At 43.6% G+C, this 20,170-nt stretch overlaps 1 protein-coding gene across 7 annotated transcripts in view; it reads right to left on the bottom strand.

Moving 5' to 3' along the window:
• ARMC2 (armadillo repeat containing 2) overlaps positions 1–20,170 on the bottom strand; it is a 157,919-nt gene that overhangs the window by 61,133 nt on the left and 76,616 nt on the right. For all 7 annotated transcript variants that reach the window (XM_021090841.1, XM_021090838.1, XM_021090844.1 and 4 more), the window contains 2 exons: positions 17,392–17,491; positions 1,203–1,521 (listed from right to left, as the gene is read on the bottom strand). In XM_021090841.1, the coding sequence (XP_020946500.1) occupies positions 1,203–1,521; positions 17,392–17,491 (419 nt within the window). The remainder of the gene's footprint in view (positions 1–1,202; positions 1,522–17,391; positions 17,492–20,170) is intronic.

Below are 20,170 nucleotides of genomic sequence, written 5' to 3'. Positions count from 1 at the left end.
GGAATTCACCTTACTAGATTTTGGACTTGCATGAGACTTGTCACATTTCCTTTTTTTCCTATTTCTCTCTTTTGGAATAGGAATGTCCACACTGTGGGCTCCCCCCCACCCCCGCCCCATTGTATTGTGCATGTCATTTGTCTGGTTTTCACAGGTTCAAGCGGGAAAGACACTGTTCCTCAGGATGTACTGTATCTCAGGATTCACGGTATCTGATTAGATGACATGAAATGCGATTTTGGACTTTAGAGTTGACGCCAGAATGAGTTAAAACTTTGGGGGCTTTTGGGAATGGAATGCATGTATTTTGCATATGAGAAGGGCACGGCTTTGGGGGGCATGAAGGGTGGACGACTATTGATTGAATTGTGTACAACTCTCCCCCCCGCCCCCCGCCCCGCGCCGCCCCCGAGGTCTTCGTTGAAGCCTTAAGTCTTGATGTGATTATTTTTTGGAGATGAGGCTTTTAGAAAGTAAAGTTAAATGAGATCCTAAGAGTGGAGCCCGTCTCTGATAGGACTGGTGGTCCGAGAAGAGAAAGATCATTTTCCTGCCTGGCACATACAGAGGAAAAGCCACAGGAAGACCTAGTGAGAGCACAGCTCGCTTCCAGCCAAGAAAGAGAGCTCCCCCCAGAACAGAGTCAGCTGGCACTTTGGCCAGAGCCGTGAGAAATAAACTTGTGTTGTTTAAGCCACCCAGTCTGCAGTATTTTGTTACGGCCACTGACTGATATGGGGGGAAAAGATGGGGCCTGAAGGACTGGGACTTATCATTATGGATAATGTAAAATGCTGAAAAAATAAAAAGATACATAAACTTTAATCGTGTGGACTGACTCAGGAAAAACTGGGGATTTTAAACTCTGCTAAGTTTGGCCAATTTTTGATAATTTGATTGATAGCCTTTTTTTTTTAATTGTGATATAATTTATACACCATAAAATTCACCCTTTAAAATCGTGCCGTTCAGTGGGTTTTGGTAATAATTCGTATTACTATTTTTTTCCCTGTTTTGCTTTTTCTTCTTTTTGTAAAAATCTGGATTTCTGTCAAGGCAGTTCTGAACAGAAGAGGACTGAATTTTCCTTCACAACTGAGAAGGCTCTGGAAAGCTAGCTAATGGGACTTCCAAAACCCTCAGGGCACCCAGCCCTAGTCCCTCTCGGGGCTATGGGGAGCAGCTGGCGCTGTGCTTCTTACCCAGCGTGGCAAGAAGGAGCCCCACAATGCGCGGCTGGGTGGCGATGGCCGGGCCCACGCCCGGATGAATGGCCAGGTTGGCGAGCACGCGGGTCAGCTTGATGAGCACGTCCTCCGCCTGGGCCGGCCGCCTGGGCGCCTTGCTCCGCTCCTCTCCTTCCCCCAGGGGCTTCCTGGAATGCAGATCCAGTTCGTGGAACGTATGGAATAGAGACAGCAGCGTTGGGATGCTCCCTTTCACTTTGGAAAACTGCTCCCGGGCCAGGTTATTTTTCGCTGTCAGGTTGCCGAGAATAAAAATGATGCGAACGATTAAATCCTGCAATAAATTAAAGAGGAAGAGTTACAAGGGCAAAGGGCCTGGGACGCGGTGTTGGGAAAAGGATGGTATTTAATTAATACAAGATTTAATGAATTGTAAGATGGCACACGCCTGGCTTTCACTGACTTGTTCAGCATTTGAGTCTCAAGATTGGTGCAAGGTGACAGAGAAGATTAAAAGCATTTGGCAACCATGAAAGAATACAAACTGATTAATGCTGTTAGCAAGGTCTATTAACTTCAGATCCTTCATCTGAAATTCTGGCTGGAGTTTTTTTTTTTTTTTTCCTTCAGAGAACAATCAGTTGAGTGGGATGACAGCACTAACAACATGTTATATAAATCTAAGTCTTGACACTAACAGGTTTCTTGAGCATCCAAATCTTTTCCTAAAAGTTCACCTCCTACTGAAGAAGCACTGCATTTCTAAAAAAGAACTATCTGCCCCAGTGTGGCTAATAAGGTTGTGTTACAGAGACTTTCTCAGCCTGGGTACTACTGACCTTGAGGACTGGACAATTCTTTGGTTTTTTTGTTTGTTTTTGTTTTTTCTAGGGCCACTCCCACAGAATATGGAGGTTCCCAGGCTAGGGATCCAATCGGAGCTGTAGCCGCCGTCCTATGCCAGAGTCGCAGCAATGCGGGATCCGAGCCGTGTCTGTGACCTACACCACGGCTCATGGCAACACCGGATCCTTAACCCACTGAGCAAGGCCAGGGATCGAACCCTCAACCTCATGGTTCCTAGTTGGATTCGTTAACCACTGCACCACGACAGGAACTCTGAGAATTCATTAACAGAATTCCTGATCTCTTTTACTACATACCAGGAGCACCTTCCTCAGATGCCACAACCGAAGCTGTTTCAACATCCCCTGGGGGCAAAATCGCCTCCAGGTGAGAACCACTGTTACAAACTTCACCACTTTAAAGCCACACTTGTTTTTCATGACCTGGGTAGTGGTTACATGGGGGACACTTGTATAACTATTTGCTAAATGGTTCACATGTGTTTTGGGTACTTTTCTATACATAAGCCATGTTTCACAATAAATAAACATGTAAAAAACCTCAAGATGTGAACAGGGTACAAATGAATGAGAAACAGAAACAATTATGTCCTCAACTTGACAACAACAAGGGACAGGTATATGGGCTGTTAAAGGAACACTTACCGAGGGGGCTCCAACTGGCCCGCGTGCTAATACCCATTGTACAGGTGCTATGCTGTTTTACAAACAGGACAAGAAGCTGTCCTGTCACAGCCAGTGAGGGGTGGAGTCAGGATTTGAACCCAGGATTACCCAGATCTGGAGTCCTTCCTGCACCCCATGGGCTGTCATTTACTGGTCTCCTCCTTCTTGCTGAGCTGTAAGGAATTATCTCCTTTTAAATGCAAATATGTCACCAGGAGGGATTCCAACAAACCCTACTTTATCAGATCTGTAGTTACCAGCAGCCTTAAGGAACTGGGACAGAGGGCAAAGGGCTGGGCTGGTTTTTCTCCAGGAGCCTGGTGCAGGTGGGACCTGGGGGGATAGGAGCAGCAGGGAGCAGTGTGTGTGGCCTTGAGAGAGTGCAGGAGCCAGGACAAAGGACAAGTACACTGGGATCCGCCTGGGTCTGCTCTGCCAATACCAACTTGTTCTTGCTTGTTCTTGAAAAAGCCTGCCCGGGCCCTGAGGAAGGAGCAGCCAGGCTTGTGCAGCTGGGAATCCTTTGCCTGCGTTAGCAAAGGACAGACTCTAACACGATGGCAAGCACTGGTGCTGGCCCAGGAGAGAGGTCACAATGGCAAAGACAGCTGGGTGGCAGAGATGCCACCGATCACAGCAGGTGGTCTGTCTGGGGAACCCCCTCCTGTCCCCCACCCAGCAAGAAATGTGACTCCTTGGATATATTTTGAATGCCTGGGTCTGGGGGACACATGCATCAACAAGGGTGAGGTGAGGTGCTCTGAAGAGCTTGGAATCGGAGAAGACAAGGCTAATGCATGGGGTGTCGGGGGGAAGAGCAAAGACTGAAAGGGCTAAGGAAGAAGCTAGACACCCAAGGGAATTATGAGTCCCAGCTAGAGAGCCAGGAGGCCTCATACTTCACTTAGCCTCTCTGCGCCTCGATTAACTCTTCTGTGGAATGGGAGAACTACTGTGTTGCAAGATTAAACGAGACATAACAGATAAAGCACAAGTTGTGGTGAGCGATGGATGCTTTTGGCGCTGTCCTCAACTCTTTTCAAGTCCTAAAAATAAAATTTTGGAGCAATGAACTGTGAGAAAGACCCTGGTCTGAGAGTTTAGAGGTGAAGACGTTCGGTGTCATGGGGGCAGCGCAGAGGCGGGAGGGAGAGTCTACAAACTCATGACAATGAATTTGAGTTCAACTTTGGAAAATGAATCAAAGTGGATACTGGAGGGGAGGTTAGGTGTCAGGGGGCAAAGGAGTGAGTCTTGAGAAAGAGTGCCTGGGACAGACCCCTTCCAGGGCCTGGGGCCACCTTCTTTGTGATCCCAGACAGTCCCCTAAAGAAGCTGAAGCCTAAGCACCAGGGTTCACGTGATACCAAATTACTTCAGAATGTAATTCCTGATGGTTCAGGCTCCTCCCCAGACTCTGGAAGGAAAGCACCCCTCCCCACCCTGGGCCATGCCCAGCAGCAAAACAGACCATTTTCCAAACAGGACAGAAGCTATTTCTGAGAATGAGGCTCCTTGAAGGAAAATGCCACCCTATTTTCTAAACTGAGGCTTTTCACGTGAACACTGACATATGATTTGTGATTAAAGACACTCTATGCTAGTGCTACCTTTAAAAATTACAACTACTCTTACTACTAACCGTAGTAGCAACAGCTAATATGAGTTGTAAATACAGGGCGCACCAGGAGCTGCTCAACACCTAGGCACACACAGTAACGAATTCACTAACAACAACATGTAGTTCCTTAATCTAAACTAATTGTTTGCAAGCTCTACAATCCGACAGCCACCTCCCTCGAGCCCTGGACAGCAGTTATGGCCAACATTTTTGGACTTCACACTGTTCCCTGGACTGCACAAAATTTCCACAAAAGCATATTAACCAATACAAGGAAGACTGCTTTTTTTTTTTTTTGTCTTTTTAGGACTGCACCCACAACATATGAAAGTTCCCAGGCTAGGCATCGAATCAGAGTTGCACAGCCATAGCAACTCCAGATCCACGCCACGTCGGCAACCTACACCACAGCTCACAGCAATGCCAGATCCCTAACCCGCTGAGCGAGGACAGGGATCAAACCCGTGCCCTCATGGATACTAGTCAGGTTCGTTACCACTGAGCCATGTTGGGAACTCCCCAATCAGAGCTTTTAAATGGCTTCTCAAAGAATACAATAGCTGTATTCGGTTAGATAAATCATTACCAGGACTGATCAATTTCCCTCCTAAAATGGCACAGCCATCTTCTGAAGGATGCTAGACTATTCTTTCCTCCATTCTTCCTCTTCCTAGCTCTGGGGCTTCACCTCCACCGCCAATGTTTGTCTTTCTGGCTGGTCCAACCCTGAAGGCTTCTCTGGTCCTGTACCACCTCCATCTCTGACTGTCGATTTGCTGAACGGACACCTGGCTGTGGGGAAAAGCAGGTTTCCTTAGAGGTCCCTATTCTTCTCAATTGAAATGACCTCTATCCACTGTCACACCCTGTCGAATCAGACCGAGTGCTGCTTTTCTTGTCTGAAAAATTCTCTCAGGCGCCCTCCACTTCTTCTTCAAGTATCTCAATGGATCCGAACAGGGCACAGATTACTACACCTGATGGGGGAAGAGGAAACTCTAGGCTTTAGGGCAGGAAGAGTTAACACTGCCGCAATACCTCCCTCCCTGCCTTCAGATGGAAAAAGGAGGGGGTGGTTCCTGGCAGCAGTGGTGCCAACTGAGGGATGGCACGCAGAATCAACAAATGGGCTGGCAGATTGTGCCGTGTGCAGCACCAAACTTCCAGCAACTGCGCTGCTTGCTGTTTTGATCCTCTTAGATCTCAGGGTTGGCTAAGGCATCCCCCGCCCCCCCACCTCCGCTTTCTCAAATACATTCTCTGCGAATCGAGAGAGCATGGAATAGGCCAGAAGAGCAGCGGTCTCACAGGAGGCTGGCGGAGATGGTGTTTCCTGACTCCCATGCCAGTGCTTGTCTGGACTCATCTGGAATCCTGGAAGCAGAGGCTGAGCCGGAGCACTCTCCAAGGGTGGCCCCTGCGCCACGCACAGCACTGCCCTGGATGGTATTACGGAGAGGATGTTTATTGTTTCACAGCCCAATTCGTCTCAAGTCTACAAAACACCACTTAATTAAAATCCTAGAGAGATCTAAAAAACTAGATAAAGGCCCAAATCATCGATTGGTAGAGCCCAGCAACGCCCACAGCAGAGGGTGATTTCACCTACGCGCTTTCTACCTCGAGGGAAAAAGCCTCTCCTTCCTTCTTAGACAATATCTGAGAACCACCTATAAATCAATACTTCCCTTTTTATACCCTTTTTATTAAGCTGCACACAGAGCTCCCTATTCATACCACAAGTGTTTTGTTGAAACAGCAAAATAAAGATGAATCAGGGGAGATAACTTTTTTTAAGAAGGCTGTCTAGTATAACCAGTTCATGTCGACTTCCTAATTTTGCTTAAAATGGAATCAACCTAGCAACAGCTCTGGCCAACCAGAGCTCAGGCAGGGACACCTACCTACAGCAGCAGGCCTGACCTCGACCACGCCATCCAGGCAGAGCCTGTGGGGCGATCTCTTTGGCGCAGCATATGCTGTGCCCTGGGAGCAAGCACGTTACCCAATCAGAAAGGTCTCCACACACCCATAAATAAAACCTCTTTAAATGGAACAAACAAGGAGCAGGACCCTGCTGAACAGAGTGGGCTCTGTCAAGGTCCAGCAGCTGCTGCCGCTGTGTTGACTGTTACTTTCCAAGTAAAAAAGAAAGAGGATGCCCTGAAGTCGGGGGGGGGGGGGTCCCCCTACTCAGAGGTACAAATGGGCGCTTCAGGAGGCTCCCTGGCCCCAGAGTCCAACGCTGATGTAGGGAAGAGGAAGGACTTGAACAACCATTTCTGAACTCACAGATGGATTCCCAACCACCAGAGCCACCTCTTCACCACATGACCCTCATCCGACCCACACTGCCCAAGAGGCATCTATCATTCCTCCCTTTCTCACTCCTCTCAGCAACCAGGCACCGAGTTGCCTCCCTCTGTCATCTCAGAATCCCCCTGGGCCCCCCCTCCCCATGCCCACTCTGGCTAACTCGTCTGCAGACTCTTGTCAGAGACCCTTGAAGGGCTCCTCCCTCTGCAGCCAAGACTAACACCACTATCTTGAAACACAGCTCTTCTATCAATCCCTTGCTCAAAAACATCCACTGCCTATTAAATGCCAAAGCCAGCATCTCGTGCACCATCTGGGCCCACGTGACCACTTCCGCCTCACCTCGCACCTCCCCCCACCTGTCGCTGACCAATGGGAATGCGTCCCTCTCTGTCTCCACACCCTTCCTACTGTAGCACCTTAAATCAGCCATCTGCATAACATTGACGGTGGGAGAGGAATTCTATCGAGCTGCTGCGTAAGCATCAACCGTGTTCAGCAGACTCCATTGTTAACTTAGCAGAGGACCACTTCTCCTGAGTCAAGGAAAACATTTCAGAAAGTTTCAAGGATGGGTTGAAATTGAAGGGGTTGTAATTGCACCTAAAATCAGAAATCTCTCTTCACCAGAAAATTAATCAGGATCCCCTGTTTACATTTTGGTTAGAAATCTCTCACACAATATGGATCTTCGAGCTCAATCAGGATTTGCCATTGGCAACATTTATCTGGCTTCCCACCCCCCAAACCAAACATGAAAATTGCGTTTATAGGTGGCTTAAAGAACAGATAACATCTACAAATCGAGAAGGCAGCCTACACTGCTGCAGAAATGCTAATTAACCCTAGGCTACTAAAAGTGGGTCAACAGTTTGCTGAAGTGCTGAGCCATACAGAACAGAAGAATCTGAGATGGTGGAGGCTCAAAACCAGAATCTAAGTAGACAATCATTTTAAAACCAGAAGCACTTCTACTCGATGCCTCTCTCCACCTCTCCATTCCATCAGCAATCACTTACTGGGCGCCCACTGTATGCTTCTGAATGTGGCTATCATTCAAAAGCGCCAGGGCCATGCTAGAATTTCACTGTGCTCCGTTCTTTTTTTAAGACAGCAGACATAAGTCAGGCATTTGCACTCGGTGCTGATTGGGGTGGGGTTGGGGGGAGAGCCATTTCCACAAGGGCAAAGCAGCAGGAGACGGAAAGAATGAACAAGCTAAGGACTTATTGTGCCGCCTGCTCGGTCAGGGGTGCAGACCAAGGCCAAGGCTGAAAAAAAGAAGAGAGCTCAGCCAAACGCTCCCGGCACCCACTGGGAATGTGCCTGCCGAGGGGCTGGGAAGACAGCCACAGGGTGCGCTCCCGCCAGGCAGGAGGTGGGGGGCGAGCCAGGAGCCAAGTCGCCATCTAAAGGCGCCAGGGGAAGGGGTGGGGCAGCCTCCCTCTCCAGTCCTCACTGAGCTCCAGGAGGACGGAGGGGGAGAGGGAGGGGGCGCTATCTCTGGCCTGCCGGGCAGCTGGGGTTGCGCTGGAGCCGAACAGCTTGGAAAAGGGCAGATGTTTTTGCTTTCAGCCTCCACTCTCCAGACATGCCAGGTCTTTTCAACACCACGATGCCCGAGCATTCCAAATCAGACAGTGTTCACATGGCTGGAGACAGCCACTTGCCCAGAAAGAAGTCTCAATGGGAGGAGGGAGGCTTGGCTTTCAGAGCAGCACAAGCAAGGACACGTCCAAGGATGCCTCAGACAGTTGTTCTGAGGCTCTGATGACTGCCCTGCATCTGGAAGTTCTGTTAAACAAACAAACAAACAAACAATCAAAAACAAGACAGACTATATCTAGAAGTGGCGAGGGTCAGACAGTTGCTCAACAGACACAGGGAAGGGAATGTAGATAAAGGTCATTCTTTTTGGACTGTGACCTTTGCAAAATATTCCCAGTCTTATAAATCTTTTTTTGCGGCCGTTTACCAGACCTCCTGCCCAGCAGATATTTATAGGAGAAATGGGGGAATATCCCTCCGAGTTCTTCCAAAAAAACAAACCCAAGCGTATTTTGCTGAGCTGCTAAAAGCGGCAGCGCTGACGTCAGAGGCACCTCCGGAGGCTGGCTCTGCCTCGCAAGGCTGTGGCGGACCCGGCTCGGGCCTTCGACACGAGGCCCATCTGTGGGCACATTTGGTTGCTACCAAATGCCGTTTGCACCATGGAGCAGACAATATGTGCACGGTTCTTAAATGAGATTTGTCATTCAATTGAATTTCACTCAGCTTTACCGAATGTGAAAGTTTAGCTTTCAGACTGCACCCAGCTGACTGAAGGGCTGTGTTTCGGTCTCAGTTTTTGTCTCAGTGTATGGGAACTGGGAGTTACTAGTTGGATTGTGGATCTTGGACAAAATGAACCTCATAGACAGACATGAGCCAAAGAAGTTTCCCTTGTTCTCCCTGAGGACGTCTCTGTAAGAGCTGGGAGGAGTGGATTCCTGTTCTCTGAGACTGTTGATGAACTAGAAACGCTTGGCTACCATCACATTCTGACAAGCCCGGTCACCGAAGGGCTGTGTGCAGACAGAGGGGCTGTAAACTAAACCATGTGTTATGTAAAGCGAACAGATCACCCTCAAATTTATCTGTCGCAAATTTACAAAGTTTAGACCTGGGGATGTACTGAACTTCTCAAAGCAGGACATCCGCAGGAATACTGAGTGATTCTTCTAACAATAAAATCTGGTGACTGCTTCACAAAGAAACAAATGGACAACTTGCGGCTTCTTGTCTAGCTAACTGAGCTTAACAAGCCCTCCCTTCGGTGGCCAGTTTGAGGGTCTTGAGGGTCCTGCAGGAGTATCCTCCCAAGTAGCCCACTCTGACCAGTGCCTTGAAACCCCACCAGTGCGATGGTTGACTTATCACACCTGGTTTGGTCTCTGGGTAACTTGTCTTGGCCTAGTCTGGCAGAGAAAATTCCTGGAAGGGTCGAACGACCCATCTCATTTTCTCTGCCTAAGAAAGCGCGCCTTAGTTATTGGTGCAAGAGGCACAAGGCGTGTGGTTGTCACCACTCATTGGGGAAACCTACACAGACACCTGGCATGCCTGTTGATCTGGTTCCTACTTCGTGAGATTCACTTTCAGCCACACGCTTGCAGAGAAAGACTGACCCTGTGTGGCTGCTTTGATTAATCACTTTAAAGTCTCTTGAGGTTTTGTAGAAAACCCTCTGCTGTCAATATTCAGAGAGAAAAAAACTGCTTTAAGGAACCATCTTAATAACTTATACCACAGGTTCTCAAACCCACTCTTTATTTGAATCACCTGAGAAGCCTCTTCTTCAAAATAGACTCTCAGGAAGTTCCCTGGTGGTGCGGCAGGTGCAGGATCCTTTGTTGTCACTGCCGTGGCACAGGTTCAATCCCTGGCCTGGGGAACTTCCACATGCCCTGGGTGTGGCCCCTAAAAACAGGCTCTCAGTTCCCATCAGAGATCTGAATCAGGATGTCCATGGGTGGGGCCTGTATTTTTCAGAGCTTCCCAAGTTTAGGAGACACTGATTCAAATCAAGAATAAGAAATCTCACCAAATTAGTACCTAGTGTCTGTTTTTATAATATCACGTTTAAAATAACATGGAGTGATAAGTCAGAAAGAGAAAGACACATACCATATGATACCACTTATATCTGGAATCTAATATATGGCACAAATGAACCTTTCCACAGAAAAGAAAATCATGGACATGGAGCATAGATCTGTGGTTGCCAAGGGGGAGGGGGAGGGAGTGGGAGGGATGGGGTGCTTGGGGTTAATAGATGCAGATTATTGCCTTTGGAATGGATTAGCAATGAGATCCTGCTGTGTAGCACTGGGAACTGTATCTAGTCACTTATGATGGAGCATGATAATGTGAGAAAAAAGAATGTATACATGTATGTGTAACTGGGTCACCTTGCTGTACAGTAGAAAACTGACAGAACACTGTAAACCAGCTATAATGGAAAAAATAAAAATCATTATATAGAAAATTTTTAAATATAAAATAACATGAATCCACATTCCTTGTAAACAATTCTCACAACACAGACACGGAGGAAATAAAAGTGAAAAGCTCCCTCTTCAACTCTTCATTATCAACTGACTTAATAGAGACACACTAAGGACATTAAAAAAAAAAAGACCTATTCTCATAGGCTGAAGGCAGACTTTACCTTGAAAAGAGATGAATATAAATACTGTAAAAAAAAAAAAAACACATGAAAAATTTTTTACTTTTGACAGTTTCTCATACAGTTCCTTTTCTTTTTTTCCCTTTTAATGGTAAACAACATCAGATGGGGAAGGAAATATCCTACTTCTCTCAGCAGCCATCAGCTCTGGTGCTACCCGGCTCCAAGCAGGATTTCCCCACGGTGGACTGCGGAAGCCACTGGCCATAGTTTCCTGCAAGCTCCTCTCCCGGTTGACAAAAATCACCTCAAGAGGTGTGTGTAGGTGACAGTTCATTTATTAGTAGAGAGGGCTTTTCTTTTCCTTTTCTTTTTTTCTTAAGATTTTTGTTTCTACATCCTTCAAAAATACAGTTGGCTATAGCATGGTTTAATTTAAAAATGAGTCCCAGGAAAATGAACACCCTGCTGATTGCCCATGCAGCGCTCAGACTTTTAATACAAAGTCAACACTAACCTCTCAGAACAAAGATAGGGTCTATGGTCTAACTGACTGTTTAATCCCCGGGTGAGAGCTATGTACATTAAGAGCGTACAAAGCTTCCACCATAGGTATGTGTCTACAACCCAAGTTAAGTCTTGGAGAATCATTTCCTAGCGCTGACACAAAAATAGTTCTGGGAAGTGATAATTCCATTTTAAAAGCTGCTGGAGGACTGATGTATGTTTCAAAGATCAGTTCAAAGCCTCGGCCTCTGTAAGTAAACCTCAGGCAGAATAAAGCTTGAGCCACCGTAGCTTACTACACCCATGTGAGAACATGGTGTGGGGTTTCTGGAAATCGCTTTTATCCCTAAGCAAAGACAGAAAGCAAAGCCTATCTAACTGGCCACCTGGGCCAAGGGGAACAGGAACGTGAGGTGTTGTGCTGGTCTGAAGTAAGTTAAGATCCTTCCTTTCTGTTTTGCTCTTGTGTGTCACAGTCCACCACTGCGAAAAATGTAGGAAAAATTATTATTATTTCTTCTCCCAAAGTAGGAAGAGGAAAGTAAATACTTCAGGATTTTTTTTCCCGAGGGGACTAGAAAAAATATTGTATAATATTTTACAGATTCCCGAGCATGTCATACACTCAAAATTCATGCTTACATATCATGAGTCTATTATGCCAAGAATCACCTCAGATTTATCAAGACAAGGTCTGCGTCCTTAGGAAATCCCAACTGTGGGTGAGGCAGCTACACCAATGATAACCATGTGGAGAATCACAAAAAGAAATATTTACAAAGACCTATGAGAATTTTTGGTTAATGATTTTAGGAAGTAGCTGGAACACGTAACTACTTCCTTTTAGCCTGAACCGTTTCCTTGATCTTCTACAATCATTTGGCTTTTGAGGAAAATATGTTACCTATTTTTCTTACTTTTAGTAAAAATCAAAGATGGTTCAAAAACCCTGTAACATTTCATTCTTTTGCATAAGTTAAAGACAGTATAGTGTCAAAGTACAATTTTAAAAAAGTGAACGTGGCTCTCATAGAAATACACGATTAGGAGTTCCCATCGTAGCTCAGTAGTTAACGAACCCGACTAGCAACCATAAGAACGTGGGTTTGATCCTTGGCCTCCATCAGTGAGTTAAGGATCTGGCGTTGCCATGAGCTGTGGTGTGGGTCACAGATGCGGCTCAGATCCCGAGTTGCTGTGGCTGTGGCGAAGGCCGGCAGCTACAGCTCCAATTCGACCCCTAGCCTGGCAACCTCCATATGCCTTGGGTGCGACCCTAAAAAGACAAAAAGACAAAAAAAAAAAAAAAAAAAAAAAGACAAACATACAGGATTAACACATTAAAAAATTACTCATTTCATTAATGAGGGAAGCCAATACGATGATAAAGTTGGTTCCAAGAATAAAGACCTGGGTATGTATAAGCATTAAAAAGAATGTTAGAATAAGATTACTAGGTTAGATATACACTTTCCTAATAGCCTAAGGGTAATAAACTGTAACTTTAAGGTTATCTGGTCTACCAGAGAGAAATTAATGTGTAACTTTATAGTGTCTGGGTTTTAATCAAATAGTAAACAGCACATTTAAACAAAGATACAGTCTCCTTCAGAATTAAGCCCTGCTTGTTAAACAATGCCACAGTATGACTTTGTCAGGACATGTAGGCTCCCACGCCAAACCCTAGCTCTTTTAAGTTTTAGATAATTTTTCCTAACGATGGTGAAATGGTTAAGATCAGGGACACTGGCTGGGTCCTTAGCTCTGGCTGCACTAGCTGGGTATACTAAGTATGCAGTCTTTAAAATGATGCATACACTATGTAACCTTTTGGGATTGGCTTTTTTCAGCAGCATAATTCTCTGGAGAGTCATCCAGGTTGTGATGTATACAGCTAGTCTAGTACACAAATAGTCCATCCTTTTTATGGATGAATAGTATTCCATGGCATGGATATTTCACAGTTTGTTTAGCCATTTATCCAGTGGAGGACATTTGGTTGTTTCTAGTTTTTCACTATTACAAATAAAGCTGCTATAAAAATTTAAAAAATAAAAATAAAATGAGAACTGGAGTTCTCACTGTGGCTCAGTGGTAAAGAACCTGACTATTATAGATGAGAACACAGGTTTGATCCCTGTCCTTGTTTAGGATCCAGCATTGCCATGAGCCGTGGTGTAGGTCAAAGACAAGGCTCGGATCCCGTGTTGCATAGGCCAGCATATTCTGCTTTGACCCCTAGCCTGGGAACTTCCATAAGCTATGGGTGCGGCCCTAAAAAAGACAAAAAAAAGAAGCACTGATGAAGAAAAAACTGACTAGTCTGGTAGTCTGGGAAGGCTTCACAGAGAAGGGAACACAAGAGCCACATCGTGAAATATGAATTGGCTTTTGAAGATAGAAGGGACAAGAGAAATTACATCAGAGTCCCTCAGGTCCTTCTCACCTAAGAACCTAATCATATTCAATTTTATTTTAGACTTTTTAGGTGTTACTTTTAATAAGTTTGGTTATGAGGTTCCCCTGCTAATTGCAAGTAGCTGCAAAAGACAGGTAACTATTATCAAAGGCAAAGAACAAAAAAGAAAGGGAGGAGAGAGAAATCTATGAAAAGAAGAGACAGACATTTAAAGAACCTTATCAGTGTAGACTCATGCTCCCAATGTGGGACAAATAACCTCAAGAATGACAAGTAATGTTTATAATGTTGACCTCTGGTATCGAGAAGTGGTTAAATTATTTTTAATATCATCTGAAAAGGCAAGGAAATATATATTTAAATATGATTTTTGGAGTTCCCATTGTGGCACAGAGGAAACGAATTCGACTAGGAACCATGAGGTTGCAGATTTGATCCCTGGCCTTGCTCAGTGGGTTAAGGATCCAGTGTTGCCGTGAGCTGTGGTATAGGTTGCAGACGCAGCTCAGATATGATGTGGCTGTGGCTCTGGTGTAGGCTGGTGGCTACAGCTCCGATTGGACCCCTAGCCTGGGAACCTCCATATGCCGCAGGTGTGGCCCTAAAAAGACAAAAGACAAATAAATAAATAAATATGATTTTCATCACAATGATTAAAATAATTTTAGTGATCAAGGGGATAAATTACATATTCCTTGGTTGTTCTGAAAACAATACGTTACTATATTTAGTTTGCAGGGTGCTCTTTATTCTTCTTTGGGCCAAAATAATTTCAATAGGGACAGAAAAATGTAACATAAATCAACAGAGAAAACTATGGCCTCTGAACACCAATTTTGCTTTATAGACAGCTCTTGGTCCAAGGCAAAAAGGAGTTCAGTAAGAAGTGTGTTACACTTTTATGACAATTAAACTTTCAGACATTTAGAGCCTTGAATCAGAAAAAGCATACCCTTAACCACACTGACATCTCAAGTATCTCACATGAGCAAGATACCAGGACTTTTCACTGTTTATTAAAAATGGCCATCGCCTAAGCTACAATCAGAGAAACAAACATTTATGTGCCAGTAATGCTATCTATCAGTACTGAACTGAGGGGTTTTCCCCCTTTAAAAAAAAATTACAGGTTATGATATAACTTAAAATCAAACTGTTAAACAGAAGTGTTTTGTTTTGTTTTGTTTTTTGTCTTTTCTAGAGCTGCACCTGAGGCATGTGGAGGTTCCCAGGCTAGAGGTCTAATCAGACCTGTAGCCACCGGCCTACACCACAGCCACAGCAACTCGGGATCCAAGCTGCGTCTTTGACCTACACCACAGCTCAGGGCAACACCAGATCCTTAACCCACTGAGCGAGGCCAGGGATTGAACTCGCAACCTCATGGTTCCTAGTTGGATTCATTAACCACTGAGCCTCAACAGCAACTCCAGAAGTGGTTTTTTTTTCATCCATATTTAAAAATTCTAGTGGAAAGCAAAGACATCTTCACCAGTTACTGTCATCTAAGTCTCCCATGATCAAACCACCAAAGCAAAAGAGAAATAATGATGGTAAAATAAAATTGCAATTAAAACCCATAAAGTAATCCCATAACACAAAACTACAAAATAAAATCCATAACTAGATTCCTTTTTAAGTATAACATGGAAAAGATTCTTTTAAGGCTATATATCTTTTCTACCATTTTAATTTTTTTCTTAAAAAAGAAAACCAGGAATAGGAATGGCTAAACTCCTACTGGGTTAATTCACTTGTCCAAAGATTAGCATTCTGATAATATGTTGTACCAAAATCTAAATTAATAAATGCTTAATGGACACTTAAATTAGCCATGGACTGTGAATACTTTAAGGCAGTTAATCAAATTCCTTATTCACCTGACATAGCAAATTCTTATACCTTGAAATATTTTGTGCACATTTTTTTTAATGGTTGCAACCACAGCTCATAGACATTCCCAGACCAGGTATTGAAGTGAGCTGGAGCTGCGACCTACACCACAGCTGCAGCAACACAGATCCTTTAAACCACTGCACCGGACCAGGGATTGACCCTGCATCTCGGCATCTCCAAAGCCAAAATATGTAATTTAGAGAAAATACAAAATACAACGGGGAAAGCATTTGTAATCTAAATACTCAGAATCAGGAACTCAAGTGCCTACCTATAAATCAGTTTTTAAAAGTTAAATAGAAATGTATTAACACTTTAAGCAAAGTTTTATCATCTTTGAAATGTAGTAATCATGCATACACATGAGCATAGAAATTTCTCTATCATCTATATAACCAAAAAGAGACTAGTAACCTTTTGATAAATAGCTGATAATAGTGTAAAATCTGACAAATTTGGGCATTCTCAGCAGAAGTACCTGGCTGGGTAAGCATAAATTCAGTGCTCTTTGTGGCAAAAAAGGATTATATTTTGCGGTGGTTTTGATATGGTTGATATAAACAAACAGAGCTTTATATTAAAATGATTCTTAGTATATACAAAAATTATTTGGTTTTAAACTGATGAAACCTACTACGTGATTTTGAAAATGTATTATATTTGAAATGAATATGTATGGTCTTCATGTATAAACTGTTTCCACTAAAGAGTGTCACTTTAATCATTTAAAATGTTGAAAAAAACTAGATTGCATCCAGTGAATATTCAAAAACTTTATAATAAAAATTAATATTTGCGCTAAGTGTTATAATTTTATTAAGGGGAAGTCATTTGTGACCTCTTCCTTTTTAAAAACAGCTACGCAGTGTTGTTCAACCCATTAAAACCAAATGGTTTCCTTGAAATACTTACCTGGAAATGTCATCTTCTAAATACAACACTGTCAGAGAATTAGAGAATTTCAGAGCTAGAAGAATCTTTAGTGTATGCCCAGTGTCAGGGATCCCAAACTTTAGTTTGCAATCATAAGTTCCTGTAATTCTTCTTTTTTTTTTTTTCCCTCTTTTTAGGGCCGCACCCGCAGCAAATGGAACTTCCCAGGCTAGGGGCTGAATCAGAGCTGTAGGTGCCAGCCACAGCCACAGCCACAGCCGCAGCAATGCAGGATCTGAGCTGTGTCTATGACCTACAACACAGCTCATGGCAATGCCGGATCCTCAACCCAATGAGCGAGGCCAGGGATCAACCCAAATCCTTATGCATGCTAGTCGGGTTTGTCACCGCTGAGCCACAATGGGAACGCCCCCTGTAGTACTTATTAAGGTGCAGATGGCTGGATGCATCTGTACCCATCTGGCTCGGCAGGCCCTGGCGGAGGGTCGGGGGGTGGTGCTGGAAATAACCAGTGTAGCCCCATCCCACCTAAAGGTGACTCCCACGTAGACTTCTACAGATCATGGAGAGGAACAGCACCAGGAAGGTCCACCCACCCTGCACCCCAAATCATGAATCCTCCTACTGTATGGACATCCCACTGAGGCCATTTCTGCCTCAAACTACTCCCTCTCCAACTCCTTCAAGGAATCTGCCCCCCGGGGCGGGGGGCGGGGGGCAGCCGATTACACACTGAATGGAAGCTTCTAGTAGAAATCTATACTTTCAATTCATAAAGTCATTCAGCATATGCTTACACAAATACACCAAAGTAAAGACACACTGAAGATTTAAATGTATGAAGAACTGACCTGTTTCTTCTGGTATTTGTTTATCAGATTCAAAAACAAGGCATAACATCTGGAATAGTTGGCCAAGGCTACACAGCAGTCATGGTAAGTAGTAAGTTTGCTGCAGAAATGTCAAATGGAAAAATAAAAATAAACTTTGTTTTTCAGTAAAGTTCAAATACACCTAGGTCACCTTAAATGCAGACCTTCAAAGCATTGTTCTGTGCATGAAAAGGAGTCTAGAAAGATGCTACATAACAGGCCAGAGAAGCCTCAGGGAGGCTTGCTGTCTGCCTAGACACTGGGGACACAAGGTGGGAGTAGGGAAACTGTTTCTTTTAAAGTTCTTTGAAAAAGAGAAACCCAAAGCCTCTAACACATATATAAGGTGTGAATTTACACTGACCCTGTGGTTAAACAAAAAGCTTAGAAATTCACATAAAATCAGTCAATCTCCTGGGACTCCAGCAAAAGCAAACATTAAGCTGCTTGAATACATTAGGCTGTTAGTCATATATTAATATCAGGCAAAACAGATCTTAAGGAAAAAAGCCTTGAAAAAAAAAGTTCCAAATTTTCAAGAGTAAGCAAGCAAACAAACAAAAATCCACACGGTGGTAACTGACAAACCCACATAAATTGGGAGATGCTCATAAATCTCTCATTAAGTGATAGGTTAATAGGTAAAATACCACCGATATTTTAAAAACTTGATCACATGCCAGGCTGTTCGGTCTCAGTAAATTTTTAGAGAACTGGTGTCTCAGATCACATTCTCTGGGCAAAGGACAATTAAATTAGAAATCAATGAAAAATACACTGTTTAAAAAACAGACTCATGGAAATATGGAAACATATAACTTAGGGGTCAAAGAAAAAAGACATCTGAATAATAACAAAAATACGACAAATCAAAATATGTGAGGCACAGCTGTAGCAGTAGAGGAAACTTCATAATCTTAGGAAGACTGAAAAGAAAGGAACTGAATTTCTAACCAAAACAGAGGAAAAATGCAATATATCCAAAAAGAAGACAGGGATTACTAAGGATAAGAACAGACGGAATAAAACAGAAAATAAACTTACAATAGAATCTGTTGGTTCTTTACAAAAACTAATAAATTGGCAAACCTTTGGCCAGACTGATCAAGAGAAAAAGAGAAACACCATAAACAATCAAAATAAGGAATGCAAGTCAGTATCAAAATGAAGAGGCAGCATAACATAGTGGTTAAATACATGAATTCTAGAGCCAGACTACCTGGTGTGACTCATGGCTGTATGACCTTGTCAAAACTACCAACCCTCTCTAAGCCTCAGTCTCCTTCTACGTACAGTGAAGATAATAATAACAGTACCTACCTTCTCAAATTGTTATAAGGAGTAAGTGTTACTGTATGCATATTTTTTAAACAAATGATATAAACAAAGGGGGCATAATTACAGATGCAACAGAGATTAAAAGGATAACAGACAATTTGGAATGACTTTAGATAGTTTGCAAACTTAAAGAAGTAGGCAAATTCCTATAAAAATATAACTTTTAGGGACTGACCCAAGTAGAAATAGGAAATATGACTAGACATGTAACCAGAAAACAAAGTGAATCAGTAGTCAGTGGTATTTGCTCATGCACACACCCACACATGCGCACAGACACACGCACACATGCACGCATGCGTGCACACACACACCAGGATAAAACTGCTTTTCAAGCAAGTTCTACAGCCTGTTCAAGACATAGATAAGTTTAATTTTCAGAAATTCTTCTAGAAAAGAGAAAATGTTGGAATATATCCCACCTCATTTTCTGAGCTGGTAAAAACTTGACACTAAAACTAGACAAGGACAATATGAGAAAGGAAACAAAGAGGTCAGTCTAATGCATGACCATAGGTGAAAAATCCTAAACAGGAGTTCCTGTTGTGGCGCAGCGGAAACAAATCTGACTAGGAACCATGAAGTTGCGGGTTCGATCCCTGGCCTCGTTCAGTGGGTTAAGGATCTGGCGTTGCCTTGAACTGTGGTGTGGGTCGCAGATGTGACTTGGATCCTGTGTTGCTGTGGCTCTGGCGTAGGCCGGCAGCTACAGCTCTGATTAGATCCCTAGCCTGGGAACTTCCATATGCTGCGGGTGTGGCCCTAAAATGACAAAAAAAGACAATAAATAAATAAATAAATAAAAATAAGAGAAAAATCCTAAACAAAATATTAGTTAAGCAAACCTAGCAAGGTATAGTGGTTTAACATGAGAAAATCTGTTAATGTAATCTATATTAATGAATTAAAGAAAATCCACATTATCAAAATACATTTGGGACAAGCATTCAAGGAAATTTAAAATCCATTAATGGGAGAAAATTGTTCCTTAACTGTTAAAAGGTATCTATAAAAACCTAGAGCAAGAATTAATTTCAACTAGTAAAATCACAAAAATATTTCCTTTAAAGTCAGAAGAAAGTCAGCCAGTCCAATAGTCTCACAGCTTTATACTAACCATCTTAAGAAATGCATCTAAGAAGGTGAGGACAGGGACAAAGAGTTGCAATAATGAGAAGGAAATACAAAATTTCCTTCTTTGTACATAATTTTCACAGAAAATCCAAGTGAATCTGCAGACTATTTCTTAGACCTAGTGTATACAACATGCCCTGGGAGTTCCCGATGTGGCACAGTGAATTAAGAATGACTGCATCGAGAGTTCTCGTAGTGGCGCAGTGGTTAACGAATCCAACTAGGAACCATGAGGTTGCGGGTTCGGTCCCTGCCCTTGCTCAGTGGGTTAACGATCCGGCGTTGC

The sequence above is a fragment of the Sus scrofa genome, chromosome 1, assembly GCF_000003025.6.
Source record: "Sus scrofa isolate TJ Tabasco breed Duroc chromosome 1, Sscrofa11.1, whole genome shotgun sequence".
Taxonomy (NCBI): domain Eukaryota; kingdom Metazoa; phylum Chordata; class Mammalia; order Artiodactyla; family Suidae; genus Sus; species Sus scrofa.
Note: the sequence above shows the minus strand (reverse complement) of the source record. Positions and strands in the feature narration are given on the sequence as shown.